Raw genomic sequence first — 17731 nt, 5'->3', positions numbered from 1 at the left:
AAAGTAAATAAAAAAAAAGTAAATATAAGCCAGAGGCATTTTAAAGCTTCATTCGGGATAGACCTTCAGCACAATTCATCACAATAAACAATTTAAATACACACGACAATCTTAAAAATTACATATAAAACTTAAAAGTGGGTGTACATATAATAACCCCTATGAAGAGAGCAAGCTTGCAGCCTCATAACTCTTCCCAATATATAATTTAAGACGTACGTACCAACCTCCCTCTTGATAACCCGGTTTGGTGCACGTACCTAGCTGAGGCAAACGCAACTTTCCACTCCAGTGTCATGTTAAAAATTGCATAGCTTCTCGCGTGCTCCTTAACCTTGACTCAATCAACAAAGCTTTCAAATACCTGCATGTTACCTCTAGAGTAACAGGGCAAATTAACATAAAATGGGTTTTCGTTTTCTGATCGACCGAGGGGACATTCGCTGGATCTCAACGATGACCATGTCCGAGTGTACCAAGCTATATGCAGAATTCCTATCCTAATGCAAACGTATAAAGGACATTCGTATGGGGGTGGATTCGATCTAGTATATCTTTATATTTCCCCATCATATTACAAAATAAAAATTTGGGACAGTTCTTCAATATAAACCTTGATATCTCTAACCTTTCCAAGGATTGGCTCTTTGCAGTCACTTAGAGCTCGATTTTAGATTTCATTTGACACTCAAAGGGGTAGTCCCAAAACGCTTTAGCATTCAACCTTCATAGCAACTCCTTCACATGAAGTATCCAACCACACCTCTTTGTGCGTTCCAGTTCTAGAAAGTTCCTCAGGGTATCCCTAAAGGGAGCTAAACTGGGGGCGGACCATACTCTTACCCAATACAATACAGGTTTAAAGGTAATCTGGTCTGATATAGGTCCCAAATGAAGGTCCATTTGGACCAATAAGTTAGGGGCATTTTTGGGAAGAAGCAATAGTTTCTTCAGAAAGATGTTCTCAATTGAAGATAATGATGTTGTGTTAGAATAACCCCAAATCTCTGAACCATAAAGAGCTGCTGGTAAAGCTTGTTTTTCAGATAGTTCCAATGCTGGCGAGATTGCCCCACTACCATGACTTGTAAAGAAGGAATGGATACACCCACCATATTTCCTCACTGTGATTTTAGCTTTAAGGAGATGGTCCAACCATCCCCCAGTTTCATTAAACCTAATCCCAAAGTAATCGAAGAATTTTACCTGCTCCAATTTTGAGCCCTTAACTCTATATTTATACGGCAAGGCTTGTCAAACAGGGGTTTAAAAACAATAACTTTTGTTTTATCAGCATGCATTTCCTCAGAAAATGCCAAGGGAAGTTTCCAACCCCTTTGACGATCTGGTGAGAATTGCTGCATTGTCTGCAAAGAAGATGGTTGGCCACATCTTGGCTGCAATTCTAGGCACGTCCATAGCACCCAACTCTAATGCACCCACTATCTCTTGGATGAATATCGAAAAGAGGAGCGGTGCCAGAACGCATCCTTGGCAAACCCCCTCCTGGACAGCAAAGGATTCATAGTGTGCCCCCCCCGGCCCCTAGTTCGTAATGGACCGAGGCCTTTGTCTCCACATGTAATAATTTAATTGCATCGACTAATGCGATCAGGGCCTTTCTGCTCTCCAGAACTTGCATCAAGGCTTCTCTTGGGACCGAATCAAAAGTGGTTTTAAGGTGTGAAAAAAAAGGCATATATTTTTACTTTGAACAGTCCTAGTATATTTCTGGATTATTAAAATAAAGTAGGAACCAGTGGTCCAGAGTACCCCTACCAGCCCGAAACCCTGCCTGGGCATCACTAATAATCCCAGTCTCATCCACCCAACTTTGTAATTTATGATATGATATGTTATTTATAACACGCTTAATACCCGGATGTTTCTAAACACGGACCCGGGGATCGAACCTGTGTTGCTCCATGTTGTCTTGCTTCCAATGTGAGCACGTTGCCCCTGAGCTATCCTCATGAGACAATTTCACTTGAAGGACTTCACCAAATGTCTTCTCAACATAATCTAGCAATGAACTTTGCTGATAATTATCAGGCAGCTCTCTTCCTCGTTTTTTATACACTGGGACTGTTATTGCCTCCCTCCATGTTCTAGGAACTGCATTAAAAACTCTAATCAGAATCGGGGGCCAAATGGCGAGTTCATCCCTGTAAAAGTCTGGGGAATCAAATCGGGACCAGCAGCTTTCACCAGTTTTTTGGGATACCAATGCCCCTTCCACCTCTTCCCTAGAGATGGACAATACCTCAACAGGGATAGTCGTGCCCCAGATATTGCTTTTAGCTAACGTAGGTGTGCTTTTTCAGGCAGTATATAATTTGGCAAAATGTCTCCTCCTTATAGCTCATAGGATACAACATTTAGCTCACCACCCAACACTTCTGGACTAACCAGTTTCTAGAATCATATCATATTTCATTGAGAGCAGAAGAAAGTGCCTCCCATGCAGTTTTTGCTTTTGCCCCTTTTTAACTTTTTAATAACTGCTTATATTTAGCTCTTAGGATTCGTAATGCACTATTGTCCAAGGGCCTCTCTGTTCTAGCACACAAGACTATATCCCTCTTTAGCCTAGAACACTCCTCATCACACCAGGGGTTTATCACCAGCATCCTCGTTTTTTATTTTATAATTTAATGTGGACAGGAATGGTATCACATTCGAGCCAAAATCTCAAATTCTGGGATTACTGCATTGGCAGGGAAATTAGAATTTGAAATATTTCCCACATTCTCCACAAAAGCTGTGTATGCTTCTGCTTTTAGTTCCCTGCTGACCCAATTAGCCCACTTTTTCTTGCATGACCATCGATAGTAATGATCTGGTTATTCCTTAGATCTCTCATCCCACTGGGCCCACCAGTCCCAATGCATGATTTAAAAGAGAGGGGATTGTGATCACTCTCATTCCCATCAACCACAGCTAGATCTCTGGTTCTAAACCAGCTACTGCTGATGATGAGGATATAATCGATACGAGAAGACCCCTTTGGACCTTTAAATGTTATGGGTGCTGGTTGATCACTTGTCGGTCTTCTGTTGCAGGCACTAAGATTTAAATTTGTGATGATGCACGCGGATTCCACCGCCACTTTATGGATTCTCTTAGGGGAATAATCAACAATGCCGGGATAGACCATGCCATATCCTGGTCTTCCTAGAGATCTTCAGTAGCTACTAATGGATCTAGCTGGAGATTCATATCCCCTGCCCACACAGTATACTGGCTTCATGAGATCATAGAATTACTGAGTTCCTGGAGCCTTTTTAAAACCTCCAAACCTGTGCCCACACTTGGTCTATTGTGATCGCTCCCCTCTCTAGTAGACGCAGCCAGCAGTTGAAGATCTGGGGAGCCAGTTTAATAAGAGGCCACCCCCCAGTCCAATTGAATAGCATGCAAAATCTGTAGACCGCCCACCGGTCTTCTTTAAGGACTTTAGTGGCCTGTAAAATTAGCATAGCCTTGAAAATCGATGGGTTCCAAGGCCCATGTTTCCTGGAGGATTACAACCTGATGCTGTCTGACAAAATCACACCACGCCGGATCCACGATTACTCTTTTTAACCCAGCTATGTTCCATGATAAGCTTTCTATGGGGGTGCTAGTTGATTCTTCAATTTCTACCTCATCCAGTCAATCTACCTGCTCCAGGTTAGAAGGTAACCTCGTCCTATTTCCTGCTGCATGGGCCTACCTTCATCTGGCTAGCCCTCCGTTCTCTTGCGTAGTCATATCTTTTAAGTTCCACAACTTTGGACCATTTTGTACAAAGTTAAGTTCGAAATATTGCTGGGAACGTACCAGAATCTTTACGCTCCTTGGTGGAACTACACGCAGGACGATAATTAGGATGCCCTCCACCAATTCCCAGGAGCTCAAGTATAACTCAATATCATCAGTGCAGGAGTTGGGGAGGGAGTCCCTAACACATTTGATAATGTCCTTCTCAATAACCGATAAACACCCCCTGGTTTCCCTGAACCAGTGTACACACTTGTTCCTAAGAGCTTCCACATCCTCATAAGCACCTCTTGCTAGCCTAGAGTACTATGCCCCCTGTTCAGGCTTCTTTATAGCAGTCTCAATCTGATGTCTCATGATTTCTTCCTGAGTCTGTGTCATAGCATCCATCAACTCTGCCTTTCATCCTTTACAAGCACCTAATTTGGTTATCATTAAATTGGCTGATGATCACCAACAGCGTGAAAAAGGATTTGAACCGGTGACCTGCAGATCTCAGAAAGACCTGTTTAACCGACAGCTGACTAAGTGTTAAAGTAAATAATCAGAAAGCAAGGCGACTAGTTGGAGCTCCTGAGGAGGAGAATGATCAGGTTGACTTTTGTTACCAAGCAGGTGGCATGGTGATGGTGGCGGGAAGGCCAATGCTGGTATGGCGATTGTTAGAAGCAGATGTGTTAAAGTGATTATGTGGAGATTGCTCTATTGTTGGGGATGGAGATGTGGAGAGGACTTGAAGGAATCCTATCCCACCATCTTAGCATGATGCGAGTAGGGCACTCGCGAGGTTGTGCTGCCAAAGAGGCTGCTGTAGGTTTTGTCTTTGGACTGGATTCATGTTTCAGTTTAGAGTGATGACTGGAAAAGGGAGGTGATCTCATGGTTATGGAACAGTAAGTATCTGCATCTTTTTCTGTTATCATCACTCATCAGGAATAACTTTGTCATATACATTATGCCCTGGGTTTCAGCCACACCACAATGAATAAAGCACTATGTTATTGTTCACCTTTTGTCTTTGTCTCATCTAACCTTTTTGTATTAGTCACACGTTTTCTGAATAATGTTGCTATTCATTCTCGATAGAACTTCTAGCCTTAACCCTGCTAAATCATTTCTCTATTTTTTTTTTTTTTTTAAAGGTCGCTTGGTCGGTGCACTTGATGCAGTGCTGGATTCCAACGCTCGGATTGCTCCTTTCCGAATCCTCCTACAAGTCCCAGGATCTCCGGTTTACTCCACCCTAGCATGTGGTGAGTTATTGAATGGATCAGAAGTGTACTGGGGCATAGCCACTGGTGAGTTACAGACTGCAAGTATTCTTCTGAGCATGCCCAGTTTGTGCATGTCCCATTAGGCTGACGGTAACCAGTGCTTTCTCTCTCGAGCGTATTGTCACCCACTTGACAGACTGCACAGGCACCAGTCGTCGTCTGTCCCCGACTGTGACTGCAATTCGTCACACATTCATTATTTCACGCTCTTCCAACATAAAATGTGTCAATAAAATATAGTGGTTGTTAGATTAACGGTATGAAAGCACATTTACTCCTTGCGGGATGAACTGCACTAAAGGCAACATTTAAATAAATGTGGGCAACCACGACTCCTGTACCATTCTACTTACACCATACCTATTTGGTGGTCGTTCCTGTTTTGCATTCTGATACAAAGACGTGTGTTAACTGTGCACCATTTCATGTGCTCTGATGTAAAACTATCCCTGCACAGCTTGGTGAAGAAATACTGATAACTAGGATGGGGTGGGGACTAAAGAGGAAGAGCTCAGACTACGATCGACCCTTCTGAAGCATGACTCAAAACAAAGATATCTTCATGTTCACCCCGGAATCTCCCAGATTATTACATTAAACATTTAAGAAAAGATGCAGTAGGCCTGGGTAAAGTGAATCCCTTCCCTACCGCAATACAAATGCTATTGGGAGGGGAGAAGATGACGACCAGGCATCAGTACATTTACAGACCTTCACTGCCCAAAATTATGCATCAACCTTAAAAAGCTGTCCTCACTAAACTAACATACCCCAATCTACCTGTACACCTTGCTGGACAACTGAGGTACCTCTAATCAGTGTGGTGCACCTACTTATTGGAGAAAACTTGCAATGAGTGCACCTGTGGTCTGCTTGCTGTGTACCAGCAGGCCTATGGTTGGCTTATATTGAACTGTGTGCCTCCCGGCAAGCTGTTGCATGGGAGAATGTACACTTTGTGACTACTCCGGTCACTGCATGAGGATGGACTGGAGGAATGTCTGATCAGAGAGAGGTGTGGAATCGGGGGACGCAGGGGTGCTGCAGTGAGGACAGTGCCGCTGCATTATAGTCCCAATAATGGACTTTTGGGATTGGAGTTTGTTTTACATTTTTTAACACAAGAGGCATACAAGGCATGTATCAATTACAACAAATATTATGAAGTACAATTTTGATGAAAACGTTGCGATCAGGACTGAACATTAAAATTATATGAAGGCCAAGTATGGATATAGAATCTATATATAAAACCTAGAATTTTAAATAAGTGTATAAGCATGGCAACCCACTCAAACGAGACAAAACAGGTACAAATGTGAGGGAGAGGAGTGGAGAGAATTGCAAAGATATGATGCGCAGATTTTAGTTGAAGTAATTGTTAATAAGGTAGGTGCTACACGAGCTAAGACTTTAAGAAAAGGCTGCCATTTCAGCTCACGTTTTAATATATGATATATGTGATATATGATAGGTTATTTATAACGCGCTTAATACCCAGAGGTTTCTAAGCGCGGACCCAGGGATCGAACCTGTGTTGCTTCGTTGCCGCTGAGCTATCCTCCTGGGACCATAGTAAAAGAGGACTGGAAGAATGACCTTTCCATTCTATGAATGTTACAAATTGAGTTCCACCATGCTTTGTAAAGAAGTCGATCTAAATTCATCCAATTAGACGTTATGTTTTGAATAGCAACTAAAATAAGATGATCAAACAAGTAACTTCCATTTCTATCCAAGACATCCCGTAGCATTACACTGCCGAAAAAAAGAAATTTAAGACAGAAATCTTGTAAGTTGAAAATTATCTTAAATGTATTCCAGACGCTTTCCCAAAATGATTAAACATACTGGCAATCAACAAACATATGCTCATTTTGTGCAGTACCATATTTGAAAAGTAAAAGAGGGGTAATAAAGGTGCTATGATGAAAGATATCATATATTTTTTTCATTTTTTTATTTAAGTTTACAGTTTATTACAAACTTTTACCAATGTCCCAGAGAAACCGCTCCCTCCCTCATGTTTCAAAATATAATAATCCTTTCAAAACAAGTTTCAAAAACTTTGTCAAAGCATAGGTCCATCTAGGCATCTCGCCAGCATACAAATCCTCCCACCATGCATCAGCGTCTCGTCCAAATTGAGGTGCTAGATGGCTATATAAATACAGAGTTTTTAAGCTTCGCAGCTCTTGACAAAACAAGGTCAGGTGTTGTAATGATTCCTCATCTGCGTTGCAAAGTCTGCATCTAGAGCTCATCGTCCATCCATATCGATGTAGTGTGGTGTTATTAAGAATGTTCAGCCTAAATCTCATAAACAGATCTTGATGTTTATCATTAGGAAACTTTGTTAAGTAGGCTGGGATTTTGATTATAGGAGGCTGTGAAAGTTTTTTTTTTTTTGAGTGTGTGTGTCTTTGATGGAGATCTTTTTGTTTCTGTTTCTTGCCTATCAGTTGTCCATACAGATTTTTTCACTTATGTTGGGTTAGTGTTCAAAGTTTCTCTTGAGATTCCCAGGTCTAGTAGGATGTCGCATCTTTTTGTCCATGAATTCAGGGTCCAATCAGAGACACTTCCAACTTCTCTAACTAGCAGCACAAATTGTCAGGCAAGGCGATTTGATGTTGCTGAAGAGTTGTAAGGTCTTCAATTTTACTCTCCCATATGGAGAGAGTAGCCCTAATTCGTGGCAGATAACGGCTACAGGAACTGCATTTGTCAGGTGCAGTACCGAACATCAAAATGTTCCCTCTAATCGGGCCCATGAGTCGCACAGGAGACCAAGAAAGGATTTTGCTCCGTAAGTTAGAGTTGGAACAACTATTTTGTTATAGAACTGAATGATCGGGAGGAGTGAAAACTTGCCATATTTACAGCCTATTATTTTTGCTTGTGCAATTAATTGCATTGTTTTTCTGTCCAAATAGTCCTTCCAGGGGGTTTCAGTTGTGCTTGCACTAATCATGGTTCCAAGGTATTTGATGCTGGAAACTGGGTGTATGCGTTGGTTGTCTAAAACCCAGGGGAAATTTTCGATTTCCGTGAGCTCCTCTTCTCCATGATTAAGATTTCAGATTCTTTGTTTTTCTCAAGATTATTAGAAGTATATAGTTTGAAGTAGGCTGGCAGACGTGGTACCTTTGGAGATATGATTCCAAACTCTAGGCCAGTGTAGTTGGCTGTCCAGTAGAGTACAATACTGCTTCCAAGTGTGAAAACCATCCCACACAATTTCGGAGGAAGAAACATCTAAAAGAGTTTTGTAGAACACTGAGGCACTAATGTTGGGATATTGTATATGTTGTGACTTATCAACATTGGGAGCAAAAGATTAACATATCAACCACCAATCGTAGTTTACCATATTTGAATCAATGAAAGTTAAGTATTGCTGCATATATGAAACCGGTATATGGATTTTAGCAGCACATTCATTGAAGGTGACTGGAGCGTCTTATACAAAAAAGCTGATCAAGATACTTAATACTGAACGAGAGCCAGGGCTTCCAAAAAATAGACCGTCCGTTAATTCTTATTAACGAATTAGACCAAATGTAGGGTGAAATAAACTGAGAGGTTTTTGAAGTTGACGGGAACATATAGGTTCTAAGATAACAGGCTAATACTCGTACCATTCTTTTATCTATTTTTCCCCTTGATGATGTAGCAATCAGCAAGAGTGAGAGGGGAAACCATAGCTCTCTCCAGACGCAACCATTGAGGTACACTATTAGATTCCTCATGAATAAACCATAGTTGTGTTTGCCTTAAAACAAAAGCCATATGGTATTTTTTTTAATCTGGAAATCCCACTCCTCTGCACAGATGTGGTTTTTTAAAGTTTGCACAGAGATAGTCTACGTCCCTTTCCCCCCCTACAGGAATTTAAGCAAACCGGAATCTATACATTTAAAGAAGGAAAAGGAAAGAGGGATTGGCAACATATAAAGAGAATACTGAATAATTGGGGATGTCATCATTTTAATAGATTCTAATCGAGCCCACCAGAATAAATAAAGGGGGGACCATGAGTTAGTTAACTCTTTTATTCTCGATAATAAAACCCCAGTTTTTTGTTTAATGAGGTCTTTGATGGAAGCAGAAATGTGAATGCCTAGATATTTAATGCCATTAGGACATCATCTCATACCTAAAATTTGAGCCTGATACTTGGAGCAATGTATATTAAGGGGTACCATTTCTGATTTATCTGTATTTAACTTATGGACAAACTGAAGAGAATTGTGAAATAATACCTAAAAGGTGTGGTATAGTAATATCTGGGTTCTTTAGAAGTTTTAATACGTCATCTGCATACGCTGAAGTTTGAATCTGTACTTCACCACACTGAATGCCCACTATATCGTCATCTTGTCGAATCGCTTCTAAGAAAGGTTCCAAAATAAAATAAAAAGAAGCGGGTCAGTGGAAAACCTTGGTATGTGCCTCTGAATAAGGGTAAGTATGAGGACATTTGTCCATTAATGAAGATTAGACTGCGGTTAGACTTAAGTACTTTCATCATGGAGAGAAAGGTGGTGCCAATACCATGCCATTTGAGGGCCTCAAATATATAGTCCCATTCGACTCTATTGAACACTTTTTCCTCGTCAAGGGCTACAGCTGCACAGGGATCACTGGAGCCATGGATATTGTCTAAAATATCTAAAAATAACCTAATGTTCGAGGAAGACAGTCTACCCTTGGTGTATCCCACCTGATCATCTTTTATTGAGTTGGGTAGAAAAGGAAGGAGTCTGTTCGCTAAATGTCTTGCAAACATGTTACAGTCTGTGTTAATAAGGGAGCTAGGCCTATAACTCTGGGGAAGTTCAGGATCTTTATTGGGCTTGGGAAAAACAATTATCATGGCATCTAAAAACAAGCCCTGTTTTTGTTTTCTATAGCGAAATGAGAGAAGAGTTCAATAAGCTTGGGAACTAATAGGTTATTAAAATGAGCAAACAAATCAAGAGGAAAGCCGTCGGGACCAGGGGTTTTAACTTTTTTTATATCATTTATAGCTTTATAGATTTCGTTTGGGGAGATAGGAACATTTAATTGTTGTAAGTCAACCCTTGGATGTGTAGAATGAGGTAAATGTTAGAAAATCTTAAACATGCGTATTATTAGAGGGGGCATCAGACGTGTATAAATTCTGGTAGAATTGAGAAATAATTTGGATAATATCCATATCTAAAAAGGTCCTATTGTCCTCTTGATCTCTGATAAACGCAATTCTGGCTTTTTCTTTTTTGAATTTCAGGTATGAGGCAAGTGACCTACTTGATTTGTTAGAGAATGTATATGTTTTTGCTTTATATTTCAAAAGATTACCACATGAATATTGTGTAACAATCTTGTTATACTGGAATCTAAGCTTAATAATATCATTAAGAATAGGCATAAAGTTGGTACGTGTATATTGGCATTCAAGGGATTTCAGTTGTTTGAGAATATTACCTGATTCTTGTTTGATTTTCTTCTTTATATTAGAGACAAAGGATATAATAGGGCCTCTAAATACAGCCTATTAACAGTCCTGATTGTTGGGAACAGACATGTCTTGACTTTTGTTCTCTGAAAGAAATTGTTTTTGAATGATGATGGATGTAAATGATTCATCTTTTGGAAGGGCTGAGTTAAATCTCCATCTATTCGATTTGTGAGGATGTGAGTTGGACATGTACTGGCGAATGGTCCGAAAGCACTATACGATTATTTTGGGCATCCATAAGAAGACTTTGGAAATAAATACATAATCCAATCTTGAGAGGCAGTTGTGGGGATTAGAGAAGAAACTAAATTCTAAATGAGGGGCGAGTTATGCACCAAGCATCAATAAGACCTAATTCTGATACAAAATTTGTGCATTGTGTATGAGACTTGGTGTTTTTAAAACGTACACTAGACTTCCTATTCAAAAAGGATCTATAATCTCATTGCAATCTCCACATAGAATAAGATTATTAGGATTGGATTGAAAAATGAGGTTTCTTAATTGTAACCAAAAGCAGGGGTCTGGGGATGTTGGACCATAAACATTTAAAATTGTATATTCAATGGATTCTACTTGCAACTTAACTAACACCCATCTACCGAGATCATCAAATTCAGTTGCTGTAACTTTGCATTTGAAAGCCTTATTAATAAGAGTGATAGTCCATTATTTTTGCCATTTGCTGCACTTAAAAAAACTTGACCCACCCAGAGACGTTTGAGTTTAGCAGCTTCTACTTGTGAGAGATGAGTTTCCTGGATACAAGCAATCAATGGCGTTGCTCTATTAAGGTGAGAAAGTATTTTCTGTCTTTTGATGGGGTTATGCAACCCTTTAACATTCCATACAGTTATGTTAAATGTCATGGCTTAGGATAGAGCAGCTGACAAATAAGAGTAGCTGAATTTATAAATGCATTTACTATAATAGAGGCGGATATAATAATGTGGTCAATAGAACAATTAGGTAGCCTTCGGATACACAAGAATTGATTAATCTGCACAAGGAAATGAATACAAAGAGGGAGAGATACATAAAGGAGAAGGGAGGACTAACAAAATCAATATGGATATTTGTGATACCCAACTAAGAAAAAGTACTATGGATTGTGACTAACAAGAAACAGCCACGCCCATTCATGTTGAAAAGTAAGCAAAAGAGAGGGTGGAGAGCCACTCAGGAAACGGCCTATCCGACACCCCACTTCTGCGGAAAGTATTACAAGAATATTTCACTATAATTATCAGTTACGTTATGGAACCATCTTCAAGTAGGTGGTCTTGACGTATCCATTTCATCTTTTTTTGTGATTTTGAAAGGTAGAGGTATGCCCATTGAGGGTGACTTTCAGAATGTACCAAGTTGGACCAGGCAGAAAGGAACCAAGCTGGACCTGGGAGGGTCAGTCCAGGAGGAAGGTGGTTAGCCAAGTCAGAGCCTGATCCGTGATGCCAAGGGTCTTGTGGAGACGAGTAATCAGGATGTTGTAGTTGGCCATGTCAAAAGCAGAGGTAAGGACGATGTGAATGAGGATAAGAGGGAGATTTAGAGTCGAGATCTTCACGAGTGCTCAGGAGTGCGGTTTATGTGCATCTGGCTACTCTGAAGCCAGACTGATGGTCGTGGAGACAACCAAAAGATTCACTGTGGAGGTTTAGCTCGGAGATGGCCAACTTCTCCAGGAGTTTGCCCAGGAAAGGAGTGATGGAGATCGGGCAGTAGTTTTCCAGAATGGATGGGTCGGCAGAAGGCTTTTTTAGTAGGGCGTGCACAAGGTAGTGATTGAGAAGAGAGGGGAAAGTGCCAGTGGAGACTGAGTGATTACAGAAATCGGCCAAGGCTGGAGCGAGAGAGCCACTGTTGTTCTTGATGGATCTGGAGGAGCAGGGGCGGGGGTCCACTGTTTAGATGAGACTTTAATCGACCAGACTTGTCTGGAAACATCTTCAGGCATTACAGGAGAGAAGGAGAGGAGGGAGGGGGGGTGGCCAAGGCAGGCCTGAGAGAGGTGGGGGAAGAGAGAGAAGTGTTGAAGATTGCGGCCAGGATGTCCTGGCTTTTAATGGTGAAATGAGAAGCCAGACCCGTGCAGAGAGCCTAGGTCGGTGTAGCGGAGGAGGATACTGCAGTAGGATTGGCCAGCTCTATGCAGATTTTGATACGTTTGGCCAGGTTGTTGGAGCCCACAGAGATGGCCCCAAATCTGAGCCATACCAAGATTTGCACTTTGTGGCAGGCTTCAGATGGATTCTCATAACGGGGGTAAGGATATTCAGAGTGTTAGAGATGGATAGGTGAAGGTTAGAAAGGGCTGTTTCAGGATGGGAGTCAGCCGTAGGAGTAGGTGGAGGGGAGAAGGTTGAGGCAAAGGCGGCTGCTGACACGCTCTTCATAGGTCGAATGACCGCACAGTAAGGTGGCAGTGCTGGGAGGGCCTTTGACAAAGGGTTACTCCAGGAGAGAGGAGTAGGGAGAGGATTATAGAGGGGGCTCCTGTCATGCGCCTCGCCCCGTGGCGTCTGTGGTATCGGCTAGATTAGGCGGCCATTAATGCTCCGCCACGCCTTGTACGTTCCTTGAGCTGTGGTCTAGTGTTTTGCTACTTTCTGTTGCCGGAACTCATAAGCCACGCCTCTGCCACAGCCAGGTGCGTTGCAACCATTGCGGTCTGCTTTCCCGGCGGTTTGTTTTGGTTCCATAACGCTAGTGTTTTGTACGGTATCTCTCCTGGTACTGTCACTCTTTTCTGCCTCTCTGCCTCGCATTGCGCTTCCGCTCGGGTGCTCCCGTGCTTGTCTGCTTTCTTTTTCAACCTCTCTCCCTATTTTCTTCCTTCCGCTACGGTTCCATCGCGGTGCTCTCCCTTGCCTCCATACTTCGTTACCCACTCTGGGTACAGCTTCTCTGCCTACCTGCACACGTTTTCGCACTCCGCTCTGTCAGACTTCCTCCTCTTGGAAACTCATCTCTCAAAACCCTTGAAGGGCTTCATATCCTGGGGATTCTTCGCCTCTTTGCCATTGGAGCCCACATACCATCAGTTCCTGCGGTGGAGTCGTGTCCACTACTACATATTGACTGCTGCTGGGTTTTTTGTGCCTACACAACGCTTTTTCCCCAATTGGTCCCTCCCGGGAGAGGAGTCACAGGCTGTACTGTTTAGTCATTCTTCACTGTGGTTTCTTCTCCGGTTCGACAAGTTCTGCACAAAACAAATACAGAGCTCGTCGACCTCCGATACCAAACAGCTCAGGATCCAGTCTCTCAGGTGTGGAGGAGGAGAAGGAGGAGAGTCAGGGTTCAGGGACAGATCAGCCCCAGGGGGCTGATAGATGCGTGAAGAGATGAGAGCATCCAAGGTGTGGTCGGCACAGTGAGTCGGACCAGAGGGTAGAATGGAGAGGGAAAGAGAGTTGCATAGGATGCAAAAGTGCTCAGATCAGTCTGGGGAGTCCAGGTTGATGTTGAGATCCCCAAGGAGGAGATGCAGGGAGGTGGAGGATAGGAAAGTGGAGGAGAGATCAGCCCATTCAGAGAGGAAAAGGGTGACTGGGCCAGGTGGTCGGTAGATGGTGGCCAAGGTCAGAGAGAGGACAGGAGAGAGAGAGCCTGCAGACCAGGCATTCAAAGGAAGAGTAGGTTTGAGTGGGGATGTAGGAAGCAGGGATGCACTCGGGAGAGATTAGGGCCATTCCACCTCTGGGCCTGAGCTCAGAGAGGATCGTGTAGCCCTCGGGGAGGAGTGTGTCAAAACCTGTGACAGAGCTGGCCTTGAACCATGTCTCGGTAAGAGCGAGTATGTCCAGGTCCAGAAGTTCAAGGAGGTGGCAGATGCCAGAGGAGTGTTTGACAGCAGAGCGAGAGTTGAGAGGTGGCCACTTTTGGAAGATGTTCGCGCGCGGGTGGGTGCGGGGGTGGGAGGGAGATTTTGACCTCAAGGGAAGTGGCAGTGGAGCCAGAGAGGTGGAAGGGGGAGGCGGAAAAGTAGTCAGAGAGGAAATTGATGGCAAGGGGGCCTGAGAGGAGGAGGACAGAGGTGGCCGAGGAGCCAGAGATGTAGTGGATGGCAAGGGAGCCAGAGCGGTAGAAGGGCTACAGGTGTATAAAAAGAGACCAGTGAAGAGAGAAAGTGACCAACAGGGAGACCTGTGTAGGAGAGACCAGGGGACCCTTTCCATTAGGAGGCAGCCATGTTGGGACCTGAAGTGTGACCAGGACGCCGGCAGATATCCCCGAGGCATGGCAGCATCTGTGACTGAATCTAAGCAGCTGGGAACTGCGAACGAGCAAAAGAAAAAGAGAAGACGCTGCCCGCGTCCTCCCCGGACCAACAAAGTTGCCGGCGCTTGGAGAAGTCAAGCCGATATGCGAGCAGGGCTTGCAGAGGTCGGAATGCCAGCTGGGAAGTCAGAAGAAGCAGCAAGAGCCGCCGGAGCGAGACGCTGCAACTAATGAAGCTCTGTATGAATGAAAGCTTCAAAGCAACGTGGGTTACATATTGAATACCGAACTGAACAGAAGTTTTTAACCCGTGTTAAACAACGCATATTGAACATTAAACTGAATGGAAGTTTAAAACAGTGCTAAACTATGCAGATTGAATACTGATTTGACTGAAAATCTGAAACTAAAGCGCATATTGAAAATTAAGCTGAAATATAAACTTTACAAACAAAAGCAAACAGCTGATGGGGCTTAAAAGGACAACTACCCATATGAAAGCAACCTATGGGGAAGAAGTGAACTTTTCTGAGTGAATGCAGTGCGGCAAGGCCAAAGACCGGCAAGAGGTGTGTGGCATGGTGTGACAAGAGCCAAGAGGCTAATTGGGAAAAGCCAAAGGAGTGTAAATACTGCACAGAATGCCAAGAGGCCAACACAGAGAAACTAAGGGAGCGTGATTGTGTATACAGGGGCCCTGTTTGCACGACCTGTGATGGGTGGCCCATGTGGTCTGACAACGGGGCCTAGAACAGTGAACCCTATATGGTGAAAGATAAAGACACTGTGAAATCAACCAAGAAGGAGCACTCTAAATTAACTGGTTACACAAACCAGGAAGAGGGTCAGGTTGACCCAGAGTAAAGTTGAACAAGACTGAATCACATTGGTTGCAACTTTGAAGTCTTGGGGAAGGGAACTGTGAGATTTGATGAACTACAAATACTGTCTTGAGGACAGACCCTTTTGGTGTGAACTCTTACTTTGACCTTTGGGAAAGGAGGCCTGAGAAGTTTTGTGGAACTTTTTGAACTTGGGGAAGGGGCGCTGAAGAATAAACTGTGGGCTGGAAGAAGCTCAGAACTTTGTGTTAAACACCATTTCTTTTATTATTGAGATCCCTACACACGGTTTAGCTTTAGTTGTGAGGGCAAGTATAAGTTTTGGACGCACAGACTTCTCAGTTGAACTCTTTGAATCAGACTTCCCTTAGTTTTGTTCAGGTAGGGAAATCCCACCCTAGCATAGGGCAAGTTGGGCCTTCTACCATCCTGACATTTAGGATCTGGCAAAAGCCATCAGAAGGGGAGGGTCACAGGGAAAGTTAAAAAGGGGTTCCTCCCAGTCTTCTTGGTCTGATTTTTACTCCCCAACCCCGCCCCCGCATGTGATTCTCCCTCAGTACTCCACCCCTAGGGTCGGGATCAGAGAGAGCCTGCCTACTCCTGGCCACATGGGAAGGGTCCCAGACCAGGTTCCTGGGGCGAATCCCATCGGATTGCTTTCACTTCTTCGCAGGTGCCCTGCCTCTTTTTCTCAGGTAACCTGCTTCCCATTTTCTCTAGTGTTTCTACTTGTCGTTTCCTCCAGTGTACTGTTTATTTTTTTGGTCAGTTAAAAGAAAGGGAAAAAATATTTTCACGGTTGCATTTAATGTTTCCTGTGGTTAAGGTTTATTTGTTAATGAGCATCTATCCAGGTTCTATTGTAGCAGCATGCCTGTGGGTTGGTCCCTTTAAGGATTAAACTGTGGTGCATGGTTGGCCCAGGGCATCCATTCTCTGGTCTGACAGACATTTGGTTTTGGTGATTGGTATATGGGTTTGTTGGTTAATGAATATATCTAACATGTTACAACCTGTTTTTGATTGGTCTTTCTTTGCTTGTGGGTAAGTACGGTATCAAGCAACGCTGTGATGTTTTAGGTAGTTTTGAGGGGGTTTGAAACTACAACTTGTGTATGTTTGGGTGCTTTGCGGAATGTTAAGGGGCTTGCAAGACATTACTATCCATCTCCAATTAATAGTTTTATGCATGATATTTTTTAAACTATGCATCCTTGATGTCATTTATCAGTAACACTGTAACCGTTTATTATGAGTTTGGTTTTTTGATGTGTGCATTACTTGTGTTATGCATCAGTGGTGGTATGTTTCAGATCCTTTTTTTGGTACAGCGTGGACATATATCACTAATTGCGGTTCTTTTCTCTAAGGTGTAGGGGATTCCCACTGGTATAGGGCACATATACCAAATCCAGTTCAGTTACACAACCTTATATTTCAGTGGGTTGCAGGCGAGTAATTCTTTAGCCTTCAGTTTAGGGGATTCTCGCGGACTAATGGTACATATGGCAAATCAACCTTTCATTCTGTGGTATGTGTTGGTGCAGTGCTGATGACTGCTGGAGAGGTGGTCATGTAGATGTGTTTCTAGGGCTTTCATATAATGTTTTGGAGATTCCAGCTGACTAAATGCCCATTTTGCAAACCCAACTATGAATCCACTGGTGTGTTTAGGTAAGCACTAAGGGAGTATCTATGAGGATTCCCTGTCAGCTGGGAACTCATTCTGCTTTATTTTGGTTCATGTGTGGATGCATGCTAGGGGATTCCTTTGAAGTCGAAACAGTAGTAACTATTTTGTGTATAATTTGGGTACTTGTGGCGGTGATATTGGTGACCGTGTACATGCTTGAGTGCAGTAGGTGAAACCGTTTTTTCTTTATTTACTCCAGGTTCGTTTGTAATGTACATAGGTGATGTTTTGGCTATGAAGTGGTAGGCCTTTACAAGTTCACGCACTCGACCTACCTTCCTCTTGTTCAGAGGTTCAATACAGGAGCAGGCTCGGTGTGGAATACAGCCTGTCAAATAAATGGAGAAAACAGTACATGTTAATGTTTGATTTGTGAGTGTTGCATGTAAGAGAGCGTGCGTGGGTGTGTCTCTGTGTGTGTCTGCTA

The 17731-nt window shown here is 43.0% G+C and overlaps 1 protein-coding gene across 3 annotated transcripts in view; it reads left to right on the top strand.

The window, feature by feature from the left end:
• TBC1D8 (TBC1 domain family member 8) overlaps positions 1-17731 on the top strand; it is a 1594530-nt gene that overhangs the window by 248619 nt on the left and 1328180 nt on the right. For 2 of the 3 annotated variants that reach the window (XM_069636714.1, XM_069636711.1), the window contains exon 2: positions 4905-5060. In XM_069636714.1, the coding sequence (XP_069492815.1) occupies positions 4905-5060 (156 nt within the window). The remainder of the gene's footprint in view (positions 1-4904; positions 5061-17731) is intronic. The other variant, XM_069636713.1, reaches the window with a different exon arrangement.

Source organism: Ambystoma mexicanum, chromosome 7p, assembly GCF_040938575.1.
Source record: "Ambystoma mexicanum isolate Mex_15411 chromosome 7p, UKY_AmexF1_1, whole genome shotgun sequence".
In the NCBI taxonomy this organism is placed as follows: Eukaryota; Metazoa; Chordata; class Amphibia; order Caudata; family Ambystomatidae; genus Ambystoma; species Ambystoma mexicanum.
Note: the sequence above shows the minus strand (reverse complement) of the source record. Positions and strands in the feature narration are given on the sequence as shown.